General features: G+C 39.3%; 1 protein-coding gene across 1 annotated transcript in view; it reads left to right on the forward strand.

Annotated features, from left to right (window-relative positions):
* WDR49 (WD repeat domain 49) overlaps nt 1-22,850 on the forward strand; it is a 121,827-nt gene that overhangs the window by 8,328 nt on the left and 90,649 nt on the right. Inside the window, exons 2-5 of the mRNA XM_070945955.1 lie at nt 10,190-10,633; nt 11,374-11,550; nt 12,781-12,955; nt 22,155-22,322. Of these exons, the coding sequence (XP_070802056.1) occupies nt 10,190-10,633; nt 11,374-11,550; nt 12,781-12,955; nt 22,155-22,322 (964 nt within the window). The remainder of the gene's footprint in view (nt 1-10,189; nt 10,634-11,373; nt 11,551-12,780; nt 12,956-22,154; nt 22,323-22,850) is intronic.

Consider the following 22,850-nt stretch of genomic DNA (forward strand, 5'->3'; position numbering starts at 1 on the left):
TGGGTCTAATTGAGGTTACTGCAATTACAATAGCTTTCTCTTTCAGATCCTGCCCTTTCCCCTGTGTGAGCTGCTCAGCTAATGGGAGTTGGCAGCTCTCATATATATTGTAGCGTTGTTTGGCAGGAAACCGTAGGAACGTGGCTGGCTTCTTAGGGGGCAGAGTATGATTTCCTTTTGCAAAGAAGGCTGAGGAGGTGAGCAGCTCATTTCTGCCAGTGTCATTTGCGTTGTTTCTTTCAAAGAAAGTTGTCTCTTTCTTGCAAAGAGAGGCCCTGCCACTGAGCTGGAGATGAGCGATTTTTTTTTTTAAAAAGAGAGAACAAATTAATGTTTTCTTAATAATTGACTTCCAGTCGTCCATAAGTTTCTTCATTTCAGATTGCCTGCAGGATTCTCAGTTAAAGAGCCCCTGCAGGGATCTACTTCAAATATTTCTGTGATTGTCCACTTTTCAATGGGGCAAGAGCTGAAATGGGCAGGCTGAGGGGATTTGCTAACATGAAACCATTAAATGCACAGCTTTGCTACAGGTTATGAAAACAGCTCATTCTGATGCATCATCACAACTATTTATGATGGGAATTAGGCTGGTGAGTGCATTAGTTTCCATAACATTTACAAGACAAGAAAAACATCTAAGTATCCCCTGTAAAATAATAGCATGAAAATGGTCCCTAGCATTTTTCTCTTTTTTCTCTTTCTCTTCTTGATGTAACTAGCTTGAGGAAAAACATGGAAGCTTTCTTACAAAAAAGGACATAGCATCATTCCCAGATTTCTCCTAGATGTTCTTCTGGTAAAAAGGTATTTCCGATCCCCATTCTCAGCTTGGGCTTGTACAACCTAAATTTGTTTACTCCATCAAGAGCTTTACTGCTGTCCTCTTGAGAATGAACTCTTAGACAAATTCTATGACTATAATAAATTCTATGAGTATAATAAAAGGTAAAGGTAAAGGTTCCCCTCGCACATATGCGCTAATGGTTTCCAGTTCTAGGGGGCGGTGCTCATCTCCGTTTCAAAGCCGAAGAGCCAGAGCTGTCTGAAGGTGTCTCCGTGGTCATGTGGCCAGCATGACTCAATGCCAAAGGCACATGGAATGCTGTTATCTTCCCACCAAAGGTGGTCCCTATTTTTCTACTTGCATTTTTTATGTGCTTTTGAACTGTTAGGTTGGCAGAAGCTGGGTCAAGTAACAGGAGCTCACCCCATTACGCGGCCCTAGGGATTTGAACCGCTGAACTGCCGACTTTTCGATCGTCAAGCTCAGCGTCTTAGCCACTGAGCCAATGCGTCTCCATCAGAGTATAATAGACTGTCCTATTGGCAGAATGAAGAACGCTCACTGTTGAAACTAGGTTGCTGTAAAAGTAGATTACTTGCTAATTGCAGTAGCTGCCAGCAAAGGCAGGGCAGAGGACATGTTGCAAATATTCCTTTAGCTGGTCTGATTTACTGCTGTGTGTGCCATTACACCTTAATAAAACAAATTCAGTGAGAGGGGAATTCAATCCAAACCACTGAAATATCTTTAACTTCACAAAATTAGTAGGATGGGGTCTCTTTACCCAACACAGAACATGTCTCTGGAAAAGACTTTGCTAAAGTTAGCCATTCTTTCTTCAGCGATCCCCTTTATTATTTAATTTTTAAATGTCATGGTATAGATAGAGAGGGTTTTCTGGCATAATATAAATTCTAAAAACAAAACAAAACCCAAATACCTAAAACATTATTTAGATAAAGGGACTGGGGAATGATAGCACTTTTCTCCCATGTCCTGATCCAGTCCAGGATGCCAAGTGCTATTAATTAAGTAAATAGCATCAGACACTGGAACAGGAAAATGCACAGTCCAGGGGTAGGTTCTAAATTTTTTTACTACCGGTTCTGTGGGCATGGCTTATTTTGTGGGCGTGGCTTGGTGGGGGGGGGGTAATGTGACTGAGTGGGCATGGTGAACTTTTTTTTTTTTTTTTTACTTTTAAAAGCATTTTTTCTACAACCTTAAGTGGTTGCAGGAAAAAAAATGTTTTTAGAAGCCTCTGACGATCAGGCAACTCAGCTGGGATCGCCAGAGGCTTTTAAAGGCAGTTTTTTCTCTACAACCTCTTCAGCCAAAGAGGTTGCAGAAAAAAAATGCTTTTAAAAGCCTCTGAAAATCCCAGCTGAGCCGCGTGATCATCAGAGGCCTTTTCTTTTTTTAACTTTTAAAAGCATTTTTTCGGCCGAAGAGGTTGTAGAAAAAATGCTTTTAAAAGTTAAAAAAAAAAAGCCTCTGATGAGGTGGGCAGGATATGCGAGCGGTGACCGGCCAGGGACCAGTTTGGGGGCGTGGCCAGCCAATGTTATTACCAGTTCTCCGAACTACTACAAATTTTTATTACCGGTTCTTGTGAACCGGGAGCAACCCACCACTGGCACAGGCCATGTATTGTCTGAATTAGACTTGAATCCTTCATTATAGCTAAACTGGATCATACAGGCCTTGAAAAATGCCTGATTCTACAGTACCGCGTCTATCCAGCAAAAAGCTTAAAGACAGTAGAGTCCATGAAAACGTTCAAATAACATTAGCAAGCACAACTTGGTATTTCATAGACAGTGATAGAAACCTTTCCCTTAAATGTTCCTGGTCTTCAAAAGAGTCAGAATAGAGCTGGAAAGTAACTTGGAGGTCTTCTAGTCTAACTCCCTGCTGATGCAGGAAACCTTATACCATTTCAGACAGGTGGCTGTCCAGTCTCCTCTTAAAAACCTCCAGTGATGAAGCACCCTCAACTTCTGAAGCTGTTTCACTGGATGATTGTTCTCATTGTTAGGAAGTTTCTCCTTAATTCCAGTTTGCTTCTCTCCTTGATTAGTTTCCATCCATTGTTTCTTGTCCTGCCCTCTGGTGCTTTGGAAAATAAATTGATCCCCTTCTCTTTGTGGTCGCCACTCAAATACTGGAATACTCCTATCATGTCACCTGTATTGGGACCCCCTAGCCCTTCTTTTCTTTTCTTTTTTTTTTCAGTACCAGAAAAAAAGTTTATTTCTATAAATAGTTCCTTAAATCCACCATCAAGGAACAGCTTATATATCAACATGACTTCCATTGAATCGGTGTTGCTACTTTTAAATAACAGGATAGCTATTTGAGCAAAACCTTTATAAATGCACTTAGATTAATGCACAAATGTTTGGCTATATTGAAACACAGACACATTAGATAGATCCGGGGAGGCTGTGAGGACTTCTATCAAATGTAGAGCAAGGGCATTGCATTCTGAATTATAGCTACTGGGCTATATACTTCTATAAGTGGACTGCACTAGCTTATAGGCACAAGTGTCGGCCTGATGCTTTAGCAGGATTAGAAATGTTCTTGTACATCCTAAATGTTCTCCCAAATCTACAGTAAAGATTTCTTTAGACTAGCCATAGTCAAATTCTGCAACCTTGACCAAGACCCAATTGACTACTTAAAATCTGTCTTGGCTTACCTTGGGCGTTTCTATCCCTACCACAATCTCTGGAAATTAGTTGAACTTCTGAAGAGCATCCATGAGCCTCTATTGGCTATTGATCGAAAAGAATATTATCAAATATTTTCCTTGTCAATGTGCATTTCAAAGCAAAGAAAGGAACATCAATCATTTTGATACCCTTACCTCTAATTTAATATCCAGCTTTTTGTTGAATGAGCTTGATATTCTGAGATGGAGAAAGTTCATTCCCCCCCGCCCATAAAATTCATTCTCCATGCCTATCAAGCAACCCTTAGCCACCAATACCACCAAATCTTCTAGATTTCTCAAAATGGGCCAAATCATCAGTGCCCATTTTGTCCGAAGCCAAATTCTTACTGGTTTAAATGAATACAAATGTGTCTCTGGGTTTTCCCCAACTATTTAATCTTGGATTTCCCCACCAGTCAAGAATTTATAAAATGCTTAGGATGGCAATCATATCTTGGAAGCACTTTGCATGTCTCTTAAAATTCCATGTATTATGTTCTTTTTCTTTGAATTTCATCATTGTAAAATATATGGTGAAATACTATATTAACTTCCTTTGTCATGCTCAATTTTAAATGCTAGATTGATTTGGATGTAGCTCAGTAATTTATTGAAAAGAGATTCTCTGTTAAAAGATATCTTAAAGCTGATTATCTGTGGTGGCCTTCATAAACTCATATATATAGTCTCATCTCAAGCTCTTTCCATCTATGCAATACTCTCTGCTATTTGTTGCCTTCTATAGCATGGATAAATTCCTAGCCAGATGCTTTTAGTCCTTGATTCCTATTAAGTCCAATATGGATAGAATACTAAACTGGAAAAAAAAAATTGCCACAAGACAAGTATGTGACTTTCTGGGTTTTTGAGAACGTATGTAAACCACTTGGTGATCACTGGGAATTTCATATTAGTTATATATTGAAGGGATGATTCCATTTTTTTTATTGCCTTTGAAGAACATCACATTTTTCCGTTTCTGAAGTCCATTCAGTGCAAGAAAGCTCCTGAGGCTACTGCTCAATCCATTTGTCATTTATTAATTATGGAACTAAGCTCAGTAACAGTTGTTTCTTGGTTTATTTTCACCTCCATAGACTTCCACTCAGATCTACATTTTTCTTCAGGAGTATACATGGTTGCATCCATTTGAGATGTATATGGATGCTATATATAAAACCCCTTTTAAATTGGGTTTTAAATGTTTTTAGATAAATTGGATGTCTTAAATTGGTTTTTTGAGCCCAAATTATTTAATCTATTTTTAATAGTTTTTAACTTTTGTATGTTCTTTGTATTTTTATCTTGGCTGTTCACCGCCCTGAGTTCTCCGGGAGTAGGGCAGTATACAAATATGATAAATAAATAAATAAAATAAATAAATAAATAATACAGGGGTGTCGAACTCAAGGGTGCTTAGATCTGCCCACGGGGCCACTCTGGAAACCGCAAAGGAGTGGCCCATGGTGCCTCTGCCAGTGAAAACAGAGCTCAGGAGGGCCCTGCATGGCCCTCCCGAGCTCCATTTTCACTGGCAGAGCACTCGGGCCACCACAAATGCCCCCAACATGAATGGTGTCAAACTGGTCACGCCCACCCTGGCCATGCCCAGCTGGCTGTCCAAGGTAAAAAACAACCCTGACACGGCCCTCAATGAAATCTAGTTTGACACCCCTCCTGTAATAGACCACTTGAAGTCTGACTAAAAGGAAAATTAGCCCTCATTTTACAATTCATAGCCTCCCTGAAACCAGAAGGCTTATCATGAAGTTTATGTCTCTCAGGAAAGCTCCTTAGAAAGAAAACATCCTTCTTTCACCCAGGGCTGTTATTCTGACAGATAAGAAGAATGGTAGCAGAGAAGTGCTGAAATGAGCGAAGGTTTATACCATCTTACAGGCCTAAATGGCTCTTTTTGATGCAATGTAATCTGGATTTCCAGGAGGGAGGGAGTACATTCCCGAGAAGTAAGAGGCAACTCAGTTCAGATCATTCATGTGAGAGAAAGATGGTGAAGGCATCCCCTTCCTGATAATTCCCAGAGTTTATGCTTTACACAGATAGTATTCTGCTTGATAGTTTTGGCAAGATTCTGTCTAAAGGTGTGGAACAATAAAGAAATTTGTTTGGAAGTATCACTATATATTATTTTTGGAGATGAAACTCTTATTAATATCTCCTCCTTAATCTCTTAAAGTTGACTAATAGTTCTTCCAAGCAGGAAGCAAAAGGAAAAAAGAATGCTCCTTGACAAGCTGCTGTTAATCAGTCCAGCCACTTGGAAGTACCAGAGAGGGACCTAATAGGGTTCTCCTCTCCTTGATAGTTTCTGTTATTCCATTGCAACTATTGTCTCATCTTCCTGTTAGGTCTTCAATGCCCTCCTCCCTCCAGCTTAGTATTCTAAGAGCCTGGAACAGAGAGAATATATGTGTATCAACAGCACAACAGTGGCTTTCTATAACCTGTCCCAATGCTCCTTTTTCAGTCTGTCACCTGAGTTGGTCACCACATGTTAAGGACAGTCCTGAAGATAGATAGATGATAGATAGATAGATAGATAGATAGATAGATAGATAGATAGATAGATAGATGAAAGATAGAGATAGATAGATGATAAATGATAGATGATAGATAGATAGATAAAGATAGCAATAGCACTTAAACTTATATACCACTTCACAGTGCTTTACAGCCCTCTCTAAGCATTTTACAGAGTCAGCCTATTGCCCCCAACAATCTGGTTCTTCATTTTACCCACCTCAGAAGGATGGAAGGCTGAGTCAACCTTAAGCCTGATGAGAATTGAACTGCCAAATTGCAGGCAGCCAGCAGTCAGCAAAAGTAGGCTGCAGTACTGCATTCTAATCACTGTGGCTATTTAGTATACTGTCTTTGGTGTAAGCCGCCCAGAGTCCTTGGAGAGTGGGCGGCATAGAAATATGAATAATAAAATAAATAAAATGAGGATGACCGATGAAGATGACATGTGGATAACTGATGAGGATGAGCTTATCAGTCTGGGCCCCCCCCCACAGATGAATTCCGACATTTGAAAAATTGGACAACAGTGTAGAGAATGTACAGTACGTACCGAAATGTACATGCTATTAAATATAAATGTATTAATAAGCAAAAGCTTTGCTGCAGAACAAAGCTTCTTGCAAAACAAAGTAATTTGGTTTTGGCCATTAAGCCAGCAGAATTTTTCATTAAGCAGAACACTGATATTTGGTTTTATTATCGGGTTAATAGATATTTTTCTCAAGATGAATCTAGCAAGGCCACTCCACTCAAAGTGTCCTAATTGTGTCTTTTCTTTTTCGTCTCTCTCCTTCTGGAACATATTTTTTTTTCCCTCATACAAACTATTTTTTCCCAACCTTCCTGCTGCTGCTTAGCAGAGGGATCTTACTTGTTTGTTCTTTTTCTCCTTCCTTGCCCCGCTCTTTCCTGGTCTTGGGTAGTCTTCATCTCTTTGGCTCTCTTCCCCAGACAAGACAAGCCTTCCCATCCGCCCCACCTACTGTTTCTTCCCAGAAAGCCTTAGTTTCAGGAGAACGTAGGAGAAGGAATGGCAGAACCTGGGATGTAGTACAGTGGTGGGATTCAATTTTTTTTACTACAGGTTCTGTGGGCATGGCTTAGTAGGCATGGCGGGGAAGGATACTGTAAAATCTCCATTCCCTCCACACTCCAGGGGAAGGTTACTGCAAAATCCCCATTTCCTCTAGATCAGCTGGGACTTGGGAGGCAGAGAATAGATGGGGGTGGGGCCAGTCAGAGGTGGTATTTACTGGTTCTCCAAACTACTCAAACTTTCTGCTACCGGTTCTTCAGAATTGGTTAGAACCTGCTGAATACCACCTCTGGTGGAATGAAAAGAGGGATTAGCCTAGAATCCCTACGTAGCTACAGGAGTCCAATCTCCCTTAGATGCTGTTGGCCCTTATCTAACTCTAACCAGGTGCTGACAATTACTTGAGAAGGTTCTTGTGCATGGTCATGATTAGCAATAAATTAGTTTCATTGGATCTTCACACGTGGACCTGATCTTTTGCACCTGACTGAGAAGGACTTCTCACACTGTAAGAGACTAGGCAATACAGCTAGGTATAACACTGCAACAGGCATTGTTGTGCCAAGTATATAGGCTCTGCTGTTGATGAGACACCTGCTGGAAAGATGTGAGAGCCTACTATGCTGTTGTACAGTGTTGCGCCAATGACCTCAATACCTACCAAGTATTCTTGAGGGCCACAAAAGATGATTTGAAGAGTTACCTGACATTATGAGTTTGAGATCATTGATGTGAACTTGGACCCTAGAAGGATATTAGCTATTTCAAAAGTGTCTCTGTGGCATACAGAACATTTGTATGTGCATGTGACATTATAAGGCCTATACAACAGGGTTTCAGGTGGGTAGATTGTACCGTGATGTTGCAATGCTGCTTTGGTTATTCTGACCCTGTTCACCCTTCCCACAGATGTTGCTGCTGCTTGTGAAATCTTGGATGAAGCAGCAGTCCTCACCAAAGGTCTTTTCTCTTTCCTCACAAGTCTGTGCAGGAATGGCTGCTTCCATCCCTCAATACATCCCGCATAACATACCCTTTATATTAACTCAACCACAAACAAACACACACACACATACCAAACACAGTCACTGATAATGATGGTGATTCTTTGCTAAAAACTTTAAACCTTACTTCAGACAAAGCTGAACACATGCTGATTCAGTTCAAGTTCCTTTCTACTTTTAGAAAATTCGCAGAGTGCTTGAGAGGGCAAGCGGAGTGTAATTTAACTTCTAAAACATTGCTCCATTAATGTCCTAGATGGAAGACCAATGAAATCAGTAATACTGAAGTACTAGCATTATAATTAATTAAACTTGATTTTCCTCAAACTTCTCTTGGGATTAGGCTTCAAATAGTGTCTTCTTTCTCTGTGTATAAAAATCGGGTTGATTTTTATTCTTGTTCTTGTTGTTTTCTGTTCAGTTAATGCATTGGAATGTATGGAGAGGTTTTTTTTTTTTTAAAAAAAACCCCTAAAACAGCATTTCTTCTGCCCTTGCTATTATATTTCCATCTATGGATATGGGAAAACTCAAGGAAGGGTTTTTTTTAATGGGTCTTCAGGGAAGATAGGATTGGGTGATTATTAAATAGCATAAAGAGATTTCCTCCTGAGTGATTTCAAATAATTATTTTGATAGCTTTTTAGCATATGAAATGAGTTTGAGGCCTTAGGTATTTGCAGTATTAAACACAAGTTTTTCATAAGGAAAATAAACTGAGCTACAATGGATAACTTATTTTGCCAAGTCAACAATTATTTTTATGTAGCTGCAAAGCTGAGGTTGGACTTGTTCCTAATCATGCATATAGTATGAGGTTCTTCCCATACTAAATAGAAAATCTACTGTCAAAAATCATTCCGTCCCTTATTGGAAAAAAGCAAATATGCTGAGCTTAGCAGAACTGTCCCAAAGGTGATTTTTCAGAAGGCAATTGGACTTTCTTTGTTTTTGCTTAAAGACATTTCACTTTTCATCCAAGAAGCTTCTTCAGTTCTGAATGAAGAGCAGAGAATGGAAGGATTTATATTCCTTGCAGTCATCTGGATGACTGAGAATCGCCATAGAGCTAAGCAGAATTTACTTCTGAGTCAATACATATTGTATAGGATCATCTTCCAGGAAATGGTACCCATGCATTAAAAATATTCAACCAAATCTATTATTTCTATTCATTTATTTGATTTAATATAGCTACTCACCTCTACTTTTGACCTCTGGGTGGCAACAATAATTAATAGCATAATGATCAAATCCAAAAACTCAAATGATTATCATAGCAATGTTAATACTATGCAGCCAAGGTCCTCAAAACATTAAATTGTGCAACCATATAGCTGGACTCACTTAACATGCGGGATGGCTCTTCAGACACAGAGAAGGGTGGTAGCCAAGGGAATGATCAGGCAACTTAGCTCACTGCAGGAAAGTGGGAGAGGCAAGCATCTCGGAAGGGACCCTCCCTAATTTCTTCAGCTGTAAAGACAATAGGGGAGGGGGTAAAATGTGCTTAGAAGACTTAGATTTTTTTAAAATGTAACCTTACAATAAATTAAAAATGGTGTATCAGGCTGTGCTTCTTGTGTAGTCTACATTGCAAGATTAACACACACATGTGACATTTTAAATATACTTGCCAATTGAATGGGCAATAACTATTTTTCAACACTGCCTCTAGGAAAACATTTGGCACTAAACTTGAAGTAACAGGCTAGCTTCAGAAGCACTGAGCCAATCAAGTTGTGCACAACCCAGATGGCCATCCATATAAGTTTTTTAAAAATAAATACCTAAATAAAATATTGCTTCAATATCTTTCTCTCAACATCTTTATCAGAATGATTACCTCATTCCACCTAGCAGTAAGACCAGCTATAGTGGGTCAACAGTAGCCTCTTAGTTGTGCCAGTGCCTGAAGCTACTCCAGTTTGGAGTATGTTCATATACAATTTTCATATTGCTTGATGTCCCTATAAATACATGGTAGCTTTCAATGAAGACTTATGAGAATTGTCCAGTAAAAAATTGCCGAGTTACTGATGTTTAAACAAAACATAGCAAACTTTAAACCCTGTTTCTTACTCTGTTCTTCCTACAAGTCCTCAGAATCCAGTGGAAACAGGGGTCTGATGACTCGAGAATCATTTGTCAATACAATGTCTGCAACGATTAAGCAAGGCACTAAGGAGGAATATGGTGAGCTTTTTGATAAGATCGATTTGATCCGGGATGGCCTTATTGATTGGGATAAATTGACTTCCTTTGTCCTTCTTGAGCTATATGAAAGAGATGAACGAACCAAGATGTCAGTCATTCCCCAATGGAAAGATCTCCGTTTTCTCCCAACGATACATAAAGATGTTATTCAGAATGTGATATGCTTTAAACACCCCAGCAAATACTTGACTGTGAGCAGAAATGGATTGCTTGGCGTCTGGGGAGAAAGTTTAAAGTTACAAAAAATGGGGCAAATCACTACAGAAGCTGTGAAACCCAAAGACCTCTGGGTGACTTCTCTGGTTGCATTACCAAATGTTAACAAGGTAAGTTGATGAACTGTTGAAAATGGAGCACATTTTTTAAAAAAAGTTTTTTATTTTTATTTTTCACAAACACATTTACATGTACAGTCATTTCCATCATTTTTCATTCATCTTTTCTTTTAACTTTCATTTCTAATTTGTACTTTTTCGGGGCTGCTCTTTTACCCTTTACCTTTACTCCAACCTTTCGTCTTCTCCTCCCCTTCTCTTCTCCTGTTTCTCCTCCTACTTCCTTCGTTCTTCCTGTCCTTCTCTTTCCTACTTCCCCCACTCCTCTCTTCTTCTCCCCTTCTAACCTTCTCCTCTACTCCTCTTTCCCCTCCCTCTTCTTCCTCTCCTTTTCCCTTTCTTCTTTCTCCTCTTCTCTCCTCTCCTCTCTTCTCCCTTTCTCTCTCTCTACTCCTTCCCCTCTCTCCCGTTGATTCCCTTTTCAGTTCAATCTAAAGTGGTATTTGAGCAGCCCCGTAGAAATGGAGCACATTTTTTTGAGGGGATGGTGAATAACAACAACAACAACAACAACAACAACAACAACATCAGTCAGTCCTAAATGCTTGGGAAGTGTTCGACTAGTGATTTGTGATACGAAATCCAGCATGGTTATCTCGTTTGCTGTGTATACTGTCATTTTTGTGTATATAATAATAATAAAAATTGACTGGTGATCCAAGAATGGTGGTTCTCAAGGAATATTCTTTTTTCTCCTTTTTTCTGTCCCCACTCCTCCTCTCACCCTTTAGGTAGCTGTTGCATTTACAAACAAAGAGATCCATTTTGCAGAATTAAATTTCAAAAAAGGGTTCTCGTGTCAATACAGGCTTCAAGGCTTTGAGGGAACAGTGACATGCATGCACTACTGGTATAACCCTCATGATGGAAATGAAGCTATTCTGAGCCTGGGAGATGTCTGTGGACAGGCAAGTATGGCACAACATCTAGAGTGTAATCTTGTAATGCTACACATTCAGCACTAACAGTTTCATTGTACAAACCAGAAAAAGTTCCCTTCAGGGTTTGACATAAGAGAAGGCTGGAAACAAGATTGTTTGGAATAGAGGTGTCAAATTCAAGGACTGTGGGCCAGATCTGGCCCACGGGGCCACTGTGGAAATAGCAAAGGTCCAGCCCACGGTGCCTCTGCCAGAGCTCAGAGTGGCTCTGTTTTCACTGGCAGAAGGCTGCAAGAGGCTGTCCCAGCTGAAAACGGAGCTTGGGAGTCTGTTTTTGCTGGCAGAGCGCTTGGGCCACAGGTGCGCCCGACACAAGTGATGTCAAGCTGGCAACGCCCACACTGGCTACACACCCCTGCCCCCATGAAGATCAAACACCACCCTGATGTGGCCCTCAATGAAATCAAGTTTTACACCCCTGGTTTGGAAGGTATGAAGCTAACCAAACTTGGTGGATCTGACTGAAGATTTGAGGTGACCTCATGATATGGGCTCAGTGAGTTCCATAGTTGTACATGGATTTGAACTTGGATATGGTCAGCCATAGTTCAACACTTTTAATCATATACCATAATGGCTCCCTAGATCTCTTTCGATTTTTCTAGATCTATACTCCATCTCGTCCTACCTGGAGAAACTAGAAACTGAACTGAAGTATGTTTGTATGCAACCCATTTGACCTTCCAGTGAGCTATACTTTCTTTCCTTAGAGATTTTTAAGCAGAGGTTGGATGGCACCTCTTGTGGGCTCTTTGCATATTTTGAAATAGTTCCTTCACAATTTTATTATTTAGGATTTCTTCTCTTCCAAACCAAATGCTCACTGAACTCAATCATTTCTCATTACTCCTGTTCTTGAGCTGCACAAAATTAATTTGAGTTTCCCAAGTATTTGCTTACATTCTTTGATTAAATTGGGTCAACTTTCCTTCCATATTCAGGCTCTTGTTAAAGTAGACTCCTTGCCCAGATACATAGATCTGAGTTATTCCCATTGTCCTTTCCTAAATATTTTTCTGAACTCTCAATAATAACAACTACTATAACAATAAATTAGTCATAGCTGTGGCCATGAAATTTAAATGCCTACTAATTATGAATTTATAACAAAAGAGAGGTATTTGTGTGACATTGGTAATGGGTTGTCTTGAAATGTTTAGAAAGGGTTAAAAGATTGAATCAATTCTTCTTGTATAGGTCCAAGCAATTGTCTTCAATGCAGCCCTAATTTCATTGTTTGAACGGCCTCCCAGTTCTTTTGAAGATGAAAATGTGACAGTGACAATTAATTGGCAGGAGTTGGTTTCTGGATATCACAAATGCTGCCACACCTTAAGACACAAAATCCATAATAAAGAATGGATTAAGCAAGGTACATATTTGAAGAGTAATTTAAAAATGTCTTCTTTTAATCTTGTGTATTACCTTTGGCATGTATTGGGATGTTAGAAAGAATATCGAAATGATGAAATCCTACTTTTAAATGGCAAAGGTATCTATATCTCCTAAGCCCTATTAAATATAAACCATGTCCTCAAGTCAAGGGCAACTTGCCCATCAATGCAGTTTCCTGGGTTACAGTGCAGAAGTGATTTGTCATTGCCTTCACAGATATTTTATTTTATTTATTTGTTAAATTTGTTTGCTGCCTGTCTCGTCACAGAGCTATTCTAGGTGGCTTACAATAATAAAAAAGGAGAAAAATGAAAGGTATGTAAACAGAACAGAAGTAAAATTATAAAAGAATAAATAAACAATGATAAAGGAACACAATGAGAATAAATATATCAATGTGCTAACCAAAAAGAAGGATGGGTGGAGAGCAGAGAGCAAGGGAGAGGGGAGGTGGAATCTGCTAACAATTTAGCAGCTGCCTCCAGTATGGAATTTCCGCATTTGGTCCCCAGGCAAACCAGAAGAGCCAGGTCTTCAGGCTGTTGCAGAAGAATAGGAGGTGGGGGAAGGATCTTACCTTAGAGGGTAAGATTCTCAAATCTAGCTTGGGATGTTCTGGTACCTCCCATCTGAGCAGTAACTAGGTCTGACTGTCAATCTGAAAAACAAGCCATGCTTACTTCTACTTTGTTTCTTGGTTGCCATTCAACGGGGAGGGGGAGAGTATGGGGGGGGGGGGACGACTCAGGAATGTGGTGTCTCAGCTGGCTAACCATAACATCTATCAGCCAGTGTGAGAACCAAGGTCATGTCAATAGACACCTGTCAAAGTTGAGTGGGAACCTACATCTGGACTGATTGGTCCATATGACCTAAGAGACATAAGGAGGTGGGGTCTTTTAACCATCCCTATGTGTGGGAATAGTTTAGATTCATCTTTCTAAGTGCCAGTATCAGAGGTGGATTTCAGCAGGTTCTGACCAGTTCTGGAGAACCGGTAGCAGAAATTTTGAGTATTTATTTATTTATTAGTTCGATTTATATATGCCGCTCTTCTCCGGAGACTCAGGGTGGCTTACAATGCATTAAGCAATAGCCTTCATACTTTTGTATATACCTGCTTAGTAGGACTTTTTTTTGCCCCCCCCCCCCCGAGTGGTGTTCTATTTTATATTAAATCAGCTTATTGCCCCCACAAACCGGGTCCTCATTTTACCTACCTCAAAAGGATGGAATGCTGAGTCAACCTTGAGCCTGGTGAGAATTGAACTTGTAGTAATTGCAGGCAGCTGGCAGCTAAGTACTACTTTAACAGAAGCAGTTTAGTCTACTGCGCCACCAAGGCTCGGAAAACCGGTAAATACCACCTTTGACTGGCCCCCATCTATTATCTGGCCTTCATCCATTATCTGCCTCCCGAGACCCAGCTGATCGGGAGGAAATGGGGATTTTGCAGTAACCTTCCCCTGGAGTGGGGAGGGAATGGAGATTTTACGATATCCTTCTCCTGCCACACCCACCAAGCCACCCCCACCAAACCATGTCATGCCATGCCACGCGCACCATGCCACACCCACAAAACCGGTAGTAAAAATTTTTGAAACCCACCACTAGCTGATATGATGTACTCAGTAAAGGGTTTCTTGAACCTGAACAAAGTGTCAGAGTCCTGATTTCTGGGAGTTCATTACCCGGAACAATGACAGTGGCTTTGCAAAACTCTATGAATCTACATAAAGGAGCTAGGTTTCCTTTTAAAGTAAACCTGAGATGTACTTTCTCAGAAAGTGCTACAGGAACGTCTTAAATGGAAGGCTATAACAAAACTCCCAGAAATCAAGGACAAATAGACATTTCAGCCTTACCTATGATTATCATTAAGTGTTGTATGTTATGATTCTTGATGAACGTATCTTTTATTTTATGCACACTGAGAGCAGGGGTGAAATGTAAAATTTGTTACTACCGGTTCTGTGGGCGTGGCTTGGTGGGGGGGATAATGTGACTGGGTGGGCGTGGCCAACTTTTTTTTTTTAACTTTTCAAAGCATTTTTTCTGCAAATGCAAAAAAAATGCTTTGAAAAGGCTCTGCCAATCAGGCAACACAGCTGGAATCGTCAGAGCCTTTTCAAAGCATTTTTTAAACCATCTCTTCTGCTGAAGAGGTTGCAGAAAAAAATGCTTTAAAAGTCTCTATGATGATCCCAGCGGAGTTGCCTGATTGTCAGAGAGACTTATAAAGCATTTTTTTCCTGCAACCTCTTCAGCGGAAGAGGTGGTTAAAAAAATGCTTTGAAAAGGCATTTTCAAAAGACCCCAGAAGAGGTTGCAGAAAAAAATGCTTTAAAAGTCTCTCTGACGATCGCAGCTGAGCCGCACGATCATCAGAGGCTTTTTTTTTTACTTTTAAAAGCATTTTTTCGGCAGAAGAAGTTGTAGGCATGGGGGGGGGGGCGGCAGGGATTTTTGCTACCGGTTCTCCGAACCACCCGCCGCCATCGCTACCAGATCCAGCGATCCGGTCCGAACTGGGAGCATTTCACCCCTGACTGAGAGCATATGCACCAAGACAAATTCCTTGTGTGTCCAATCACACTTGGCCAATGAAGAATTCTATTCTATTCTATTCTATTCTATTCTATTCTATTCTATTCTATTCTATTCTATTCTATTCTATTCTATTCTATTCTATTCTATTCTGCCTGGATAAAGAGGTGTTGGCCTTTCACTTAAGCCTTCTGGGACTTTGATCTTCACAGGGCAGGTCAACATACAGAAGCTGACAGAGATAGAATTGTAGTTTAAGTCCTGCCTTTTTGTATGATGCCTTTTGAGGGTGGAGGAAAGGTGATAGATTTGGGAAGCAGAGGGAAAATTTAACAATTGTTTTCTCAGAGGTGGAGTGTTATGAATGACATGTTTTATAGGCATTTAAAGCTTTTTGCCCTATGTATCTATTTTCACAACCTTCAGAATTTCAAATGAAAGGTGGAAATAATTTAAAGTAAGAGAAAAGGAGGATTCCAACTGATGATTAACAGAATGAAGGATTCATTAAAATACCATCTACCATCAAACTTGACTTCTTCTTTTTTCAGTAGCCTTACATTCTTTTTCTTTCTTTCTTATTCTTTTTAACTTGCTCACTTTTAAACCAAAACTTGAAGATGATAACAACGGTCTCTGAAATGCTTCATATTATGAAGAGGCTCTTTAAATTCCAAAACAATAAAGCATTTTCCATAAATGACATAAATTATTCAGATCTGAATAATTAATAAATGTCTAGTCCACAGAGAGGAATCACTCCCCTTTCTGCCATAAAAGTGTCCCCATTAATACAAAATTTCAAACTTTCATTTCAACGTTAAGTTGTCAAGCTGCAACCTGGAGACATCTGTTGGATCTTTTAAATCCCATAGTACAGTTTAAGAAAAGACAACCACAGCATCTGTTCTGCTCTGTCCTGTTATTCATTTCCCTTACTTGCTTGTTATGGCATACTTAGATTCCTATTCCAGGAGTTAGAATAAGCAGAGAAGTGGGACTGAGTGGAAAAAAATATATACCCACAACAACAACCTGGATTCATATGGCATCAAATACTTCAGTGAGAGGTCTCCAGGTTGGAACCTAGACACCTTATTCTACTCTTAAATATTTCAAAGGAACAAAAGTGGATTCACATTCGCATTTGCATTCTAAGAATTGCAGTCCCATCACAATGGAAAAGTAGTGCAACAATTCAAACATATATCGTCTGTAACCTTGATTTGTTTGGGGCTCTTTTGCAGTCCTTAGGTGAGGAGTCCAATGATCACTGAAGTTTGTGCATGCCAATGTCCTTGGTTTCATCTATTCCTATTCTATTCTATTCTATTCTATTCTATTCTATTCTATTCTATTCTATTCTATTCTATTCTATTCTATTCTATTCTACTCTACCTTACCCTACCCTACCCTACCCTACCCTACCCTACCCTACCCTATCCTACCCTACTCTACTCTATTAAATAATCCTCTCTAAGCAGTTTATAGAGTCAGCATATTACCCCCAACAATCTGGGTCCTCAATTTACTGGCCTTGGAAGGATGGAAGGTTGAGTCAACCTTGACCCAGTCAGGTTTGAACTGCTGGCAGTGAACACAGTTAGCCTGCAATACTGCATTCTAACCACTGTGCCACTTTGGCTCTTAACATAGTATAAAAGCAATAAGCATGTCAAAATAGTCATATTAAAGAACAACCGTAACACCCCAGTCTCATCTTGACCTTTACTGCTGCAACACCTGCCTTCTCTCTTCCTTGTTGTGCCCTTGTATTTCCTTCTCCCAGATAGAATTCCCATGTAACCTTCCACTGAAATGTCAGAGACCAAACACCTGACGGCAGGTAAAGAAGTAGTGGATGGAAACTAATCAAGGAGAGAAGCAACTTAGAACTAAGGAGAAATTTCCTGACAGTTACAACAATTAATCAGTGGAACAACTTGCCTTCAGAAGTTGTGAATGCTCCAATACTGGAAGTTTTTAAGAAGATGTTGGATAACCATTTCTCTGGTGTAGGTTTTCCTGCCTAAGCAGGGGATTGGACTAGAAGACCTTCAAGGTCCCTTCAAACTCTGTTATTCTCTTCTCTTCTCTTCTCTTCTCTTCTCTTCTCTTCTCTTCTCTTCTCTTCTCTTCTCTTCTCTTCTCTTCTCTTCTCTTCTGCTCCCCATTGAAAGTGGACATTTTCTCCACAACAGGATGGGCTATCAACAAAATTGGGAGGACAAGTACCTGTGTCCTTTTCCATCTATGATCCAGATCTGTTTCAAGATACTTTTGAGGACCGGGAGAATTTTCAAGAATTTTTTTTAAAAACCCCAACAACTTATTTTTAAGAGCTGCAGTGGCACAGTGATTAGAATGCAGTAGTGCAGGGCATTTCTGTTGACTGCCAGCTGTTTGCAATTTGCCAGTTGAAATCTCACCAGGCTCAAGGTTGAGTCAGCCTTCCATCCTTCCAAGGTGGGTAATATGAGAACCTAGATTGTTGGGGGAAATATGCTGACTCTGTAAACTGCTTAGAGATAGGGCTGTAAAGCACTGTGAAGTGGTATATAAGACTAGGTGCTATTGTTATTATATATACTAGCTATTACAAGTAAGAGGACATAGATATTCATGTCTTATGAATTTCCTAGTTGTACATTTTCTCCACGCAAACTAGTTAAATTAATAACCTTCACATCTATTTCCAATTCTGATTTTATCATTCTCTAAGAACATACTTTTCTGCTGTTTAATTTCTTCATCTTTTCTTCAGGCAGCAGAGCATTTTAATTTATCATGCATGCTCTTGATGCAAAAATTTCTCCGACATCACCTTTCCTAGTCAGACATCTTCCAAGGTTGATTTACAGCTTAATTTAGTCAGCAACAAGTAGAATTGTAAAGATTAGTTGGCTCATAATATATATTTTATTCTGATAAAAGTCCCCAAGGCCTCCTGTATTGTTAAAGTATGCCCTTAATTTTTTTTTAAAAAAAGAAATTCTATTTCACCAGATAAATTTATAATAAATTTATAATACTATGCCTTTACAGGGAGGATATGGGTGTGGCCTACTGATGACAGCTAACGAGCTAGAAATGGATCTATTTAGGTCTCCCACCTAGCAGTGAGAGCTTGCTAGGTGTTAGAAAAGAAAAAAGCCCAGAACCGAGTAGATGAGATTCTACTGAGCTGGAGCTACAAAAAAACCTTGGCTACGTAGGGAAAACCTGGCTAGAAGAAAAACATATATATATATATATATATATATATATATATATATATATATATATATATATATATATGTGTGTGTGTGTGTGTGTGTGTGTGTGTGTATAGTTATATATATATATATATATCTGTCTGTATAACAAATATTGGGTGAAAAAACATGGAACATTTTTTAAATCTTAAAACTTAAGGGATATCCAAGGAGTTGAGGAAATTCATTTCAAATTGGCTACTAATCTTCCCATCCTCATCAGAAGGATGTCTGTACTTTTCATTCACCAACCGGCTAATTTGTAAGCAAAGTTTGTCTAGGATTCATGTTTATGAAGATTTTATCTGGCTGCTCCTGACATATCTTTCATTGACTCAAGTGGGGGCAGAAGCTAGATTCATCACAGGATACTTAAAAACTTTTTGCCTGCCCTTTTGTAGACTTGCTACAAAGCATTTTAAAAATCTGAATTAGCATTAGAATGTTAAAGGCCTGATAAATTATGCATTGAATGTGAAGATGAATATGGATCCTGTGAGGGCACAGATGGCCTGAGACCAGATAGGTCCATTATAAGAGCAATGCACGGATATCAACCACCTCTCAAACAGAGAGATGATCAATTCTTAGACTATTAGGACATACTGGTATGAAAAGGAAATTGAAGTTTTGTTCCTGGGAAGAGATGAGAGAAAGAGAAGGCTGGCTAACTCCACGTGTGCGTGTGTTTATACATGTGTGCTTCTAATTGGCAGTTGCTGCTTTTCTGCTGTAGTAACAACTTATCTAATATTTAGAATATACAATAAACCTAATTTATCAGAAAGCAGGGTTCCTGCATCTCTGCTTCATAGCCTTCATGGTCAAGTAATAGCTGGTGTGAAGCCAGTCATGGATCTTCACTAAGTCACACAAGGTGGCAGCATCTAGCTGATCTTTGCTGATCTTGCAGGTTAAGCAGGGATGTTGTTGACCTGTTTAAAAAAATAAACATAAGGAAAAAAAAAACCCAAAATAAGTGATGGCAAACCAGCTCATAATGGCTAGAAAATTGCACGAATGCAATATCCAGGAATTAAGTTCAACAAGAATGTCTTTACCTTACCATTTTTATTTTATTTATTTATTTATTTATTTATTTATTTATTTATTTATTTATTTATTTATTTATTTGTCGAGTACGTATTAGATAATATATATAAGCATGAATTGAATACATAAAATGAATACAATTAAAGGGAACATTAGGACAGGGACGGTAGGCAAACTGGTGCTCTTAGGCACGCCCCTTACAGACATGAATGGGGTGAGGTCAGTGGTGGGTTGCCCCTGGTTTGGACCGGTTCTATAGAACCGGTAGTAAAACTGGAGGGAGGCTCCACCCACCCACCCCGACGTTATCAAAACGCTTCTGCGTATGTGTAGAAGAGAGCACGCATGAGCAAAGCAAGCACACACGTGCGTCCCCATTGCGAACCGGTAGTAAAGGTAAGTAGAACCCACCCCTGGGTGACGTCAACAGTAGACAGTCTAAGGTTAAAATTTTGGGGGTTGGGGATGAAACCACAGAGTCAGGTAGTGCATTCCAGGCATTGACCACTCTGTTGCTGAAGTCATTTTTTCTGCAATCGAGTTTGGAGCGGTTCACTTTAAGTTTGTATCTATTGTGTGGTCGTGTATTGTTGTGGTTGAAGCTGAAGTAATCATTTACAGGTAGGACATTGTAGCAGATGATTTTATGAGCTATGCCAAGATTTCTGGAAGGGGTTGAGCTCTGAAGGAAAAACCATTTGGACCTACCAAGTCTTCATTTCATTAGAGAATAAACATGGGGGGGGGGGGGAGAATAGAGCCATGAATTTACCTTGTGTCACAGGTCACGTTGACCAACCAAGCCTGTCATGAACTTTTCAGCTCTCCCTCCTGCCATTGCTAGGACACATTAATCTGGCCTTGGTTCTGAGGAGCCTTATCATTGTTATGTCTCGGACATTGGAGGAAAACATTCTACATTCCATAACCCCCCCTTTCCCCCATAAGTACGGCAACTAAGAAATGAAGCAAGGGAAATATGGCTTCAGCTAGAATCATTTCGAGAATTGACAACCTGTTTCATTAGAGCATTATTTAATTTATTTCACAAATTGGGAAGATAGGTTAATTCAGTCATCAAATTAAAGATGTTGTTCATTTAGAGTCTTTACTGTATATTAACCAAGAAAGATATAATTGGGGAGTTCTTATTCAAGAAACAAATCATTCAAAGAAAAAAGGAATACAACTGAAATATATTGTTCAAGAAGGTGACATCAAGTTCTCCACTAGTCTTGAACTTTATTATGGCTAAATATATTTTCAAAGTCTGATAAAAAGCAATAATAACCATATTGTTTATGAGAAAAGAATCCAGAGCTGACGTATACCATTAGGTCACCAAAAGTGGTACAAATCACTGCCTTTCAAGCAGGGAGTAATTTTTTAGGATAGCATCCACCTACCTTTTAAATTTCATGTTGTTTACGAAGATCCAGCCCGCCTACATCAGTAACTAATTTTCTAAAATGTTTTCTTGATTTTAGCTCCTTGACTATAGTACTGTATGCTTGGGAAAATAACTGGCTGTTTTTTTCTGAGTGCTGTAATACTGTTTTTAATTCAGAGCAAAATGTGCTTTAAATGCACATTTTAAAATAAAGTGCTTTTAGAAATATGTGCAAAATGCTTTTAGAAATATAATATTGCATTTACATATTTTGATAGAATTATGTATAAGTCAGCTAACATGGAAAGTGAAATACACACATATCTGCATAAATGTATTTATAGGTATAGCCATACCTTTCCCCCCTACATCTCAACCTAAATATATATCTGCATACAAGGTATTACAAAGTGTACAAGGCTTCTTACAGAAATCTACATATGAATATGGAAATGAGTGGGATGGATTTATGAAGGAACTCATCCAGGGGTAAAATCCAGCAGGTTCTGGAGAACCGGTAGTGGAAATTTTGAGTAGTTTGGAGAACCGGCAAATACCACCTGTGGCTGGCCCCAGAGTGGGCTGGGAATGGAGATTTTGCAATTTCCTTCCTCCAGGAGTGGGGAGGAAATGGGGATTTTGTAGTATCCTTCCCCTGGAGTGGGAATGGAGATTTTGCAGTATCCTTCCCCTGCCATGCCCACCAAACCACGCCTACCAAGCCACACCATGCCCACCAAGCCACGCCCACAGAACCGGTAGTAAAAAAATTTGGATTTCACCACTGAACTCATCTAAAAGTTAAAAATATCCTAATGCATCCAATATTAAATGAACCAGCAATAGTTGAGCGACCACAACTGACTCAGCTCAAGGTAAGAACTGTTGCTTTGGCAGAACTTAATTCTAATGTCATCTCTGTCCTATTTCAGTTTTGTACAGCTCATCTTTAGATGCATTCTTGTCTGTTACCACCAGTAGCACAAAGACATTGGCGCTAGCCTGGAGGGAAAAATTAAGTCCTTGCCTAACAATGACAGCTTTCCATATTGACCAAGGAGTCAATGCCTTTGACTTTCATTCCAGACTTAACTTAATTGGTATGTATATTCCTCCTGATTTCTCCATTATTATAAAATGTAATGGGTCAATTAAAGGAATAGAAAAGGCTGAAATATAAAAATTCTGAACATGACAGTAGATAGAAAAGTCCAGATATATTCTGGTTGGGATCTGCGCTGACATGAGCATGTTGGGTCCCATTGATCTTGACCTTGGTTGCCTTGGGCTTCTCCTTTAAAAAAGAAGATTTCATAGGGAAAGATTGGTCAATTGAGTATGTACATGAAGACCGGCACTTAGAAAAAAAAGATCTGCATTTTTTTTTCTCTGATAACTACCATTCTGTTTGATGAATGAAAATTTGCTATTGAAACTTATATCAAAGGTGAAAAAAATTCCAGAGAAATTTTCTTGGGTGGAATCTGAGGTTTAAGGACTCCCATCTTGGTTAATTGAATTTTAAATGTACGGTTTTTATTTGTTGTTTGACACTTTATATCATATTTTAATCATATGAATGTAAGCCGCCTAGAGTTCCTTGGCGAGATCAGTGGCATAGAAGATAT

Source organism: Pituophis catenifer, unplaced genomic scaffold, assembly GCF_029215685.1.
Source record: "Pituophis catenifer annectens isolate HBS135680 unplaced genomic scaffold, rPitCat1.0.hap2 SCAF_6, whole genome shotgun sequence".
In the NCBI taxonomy this organism is placed as follows: domain Eukaryota; kingdom Metazoa; phylum Chordata; class Lepidosauria; order Squamata; family Colubridae; genus Pituophis; species Pituophis catenifer.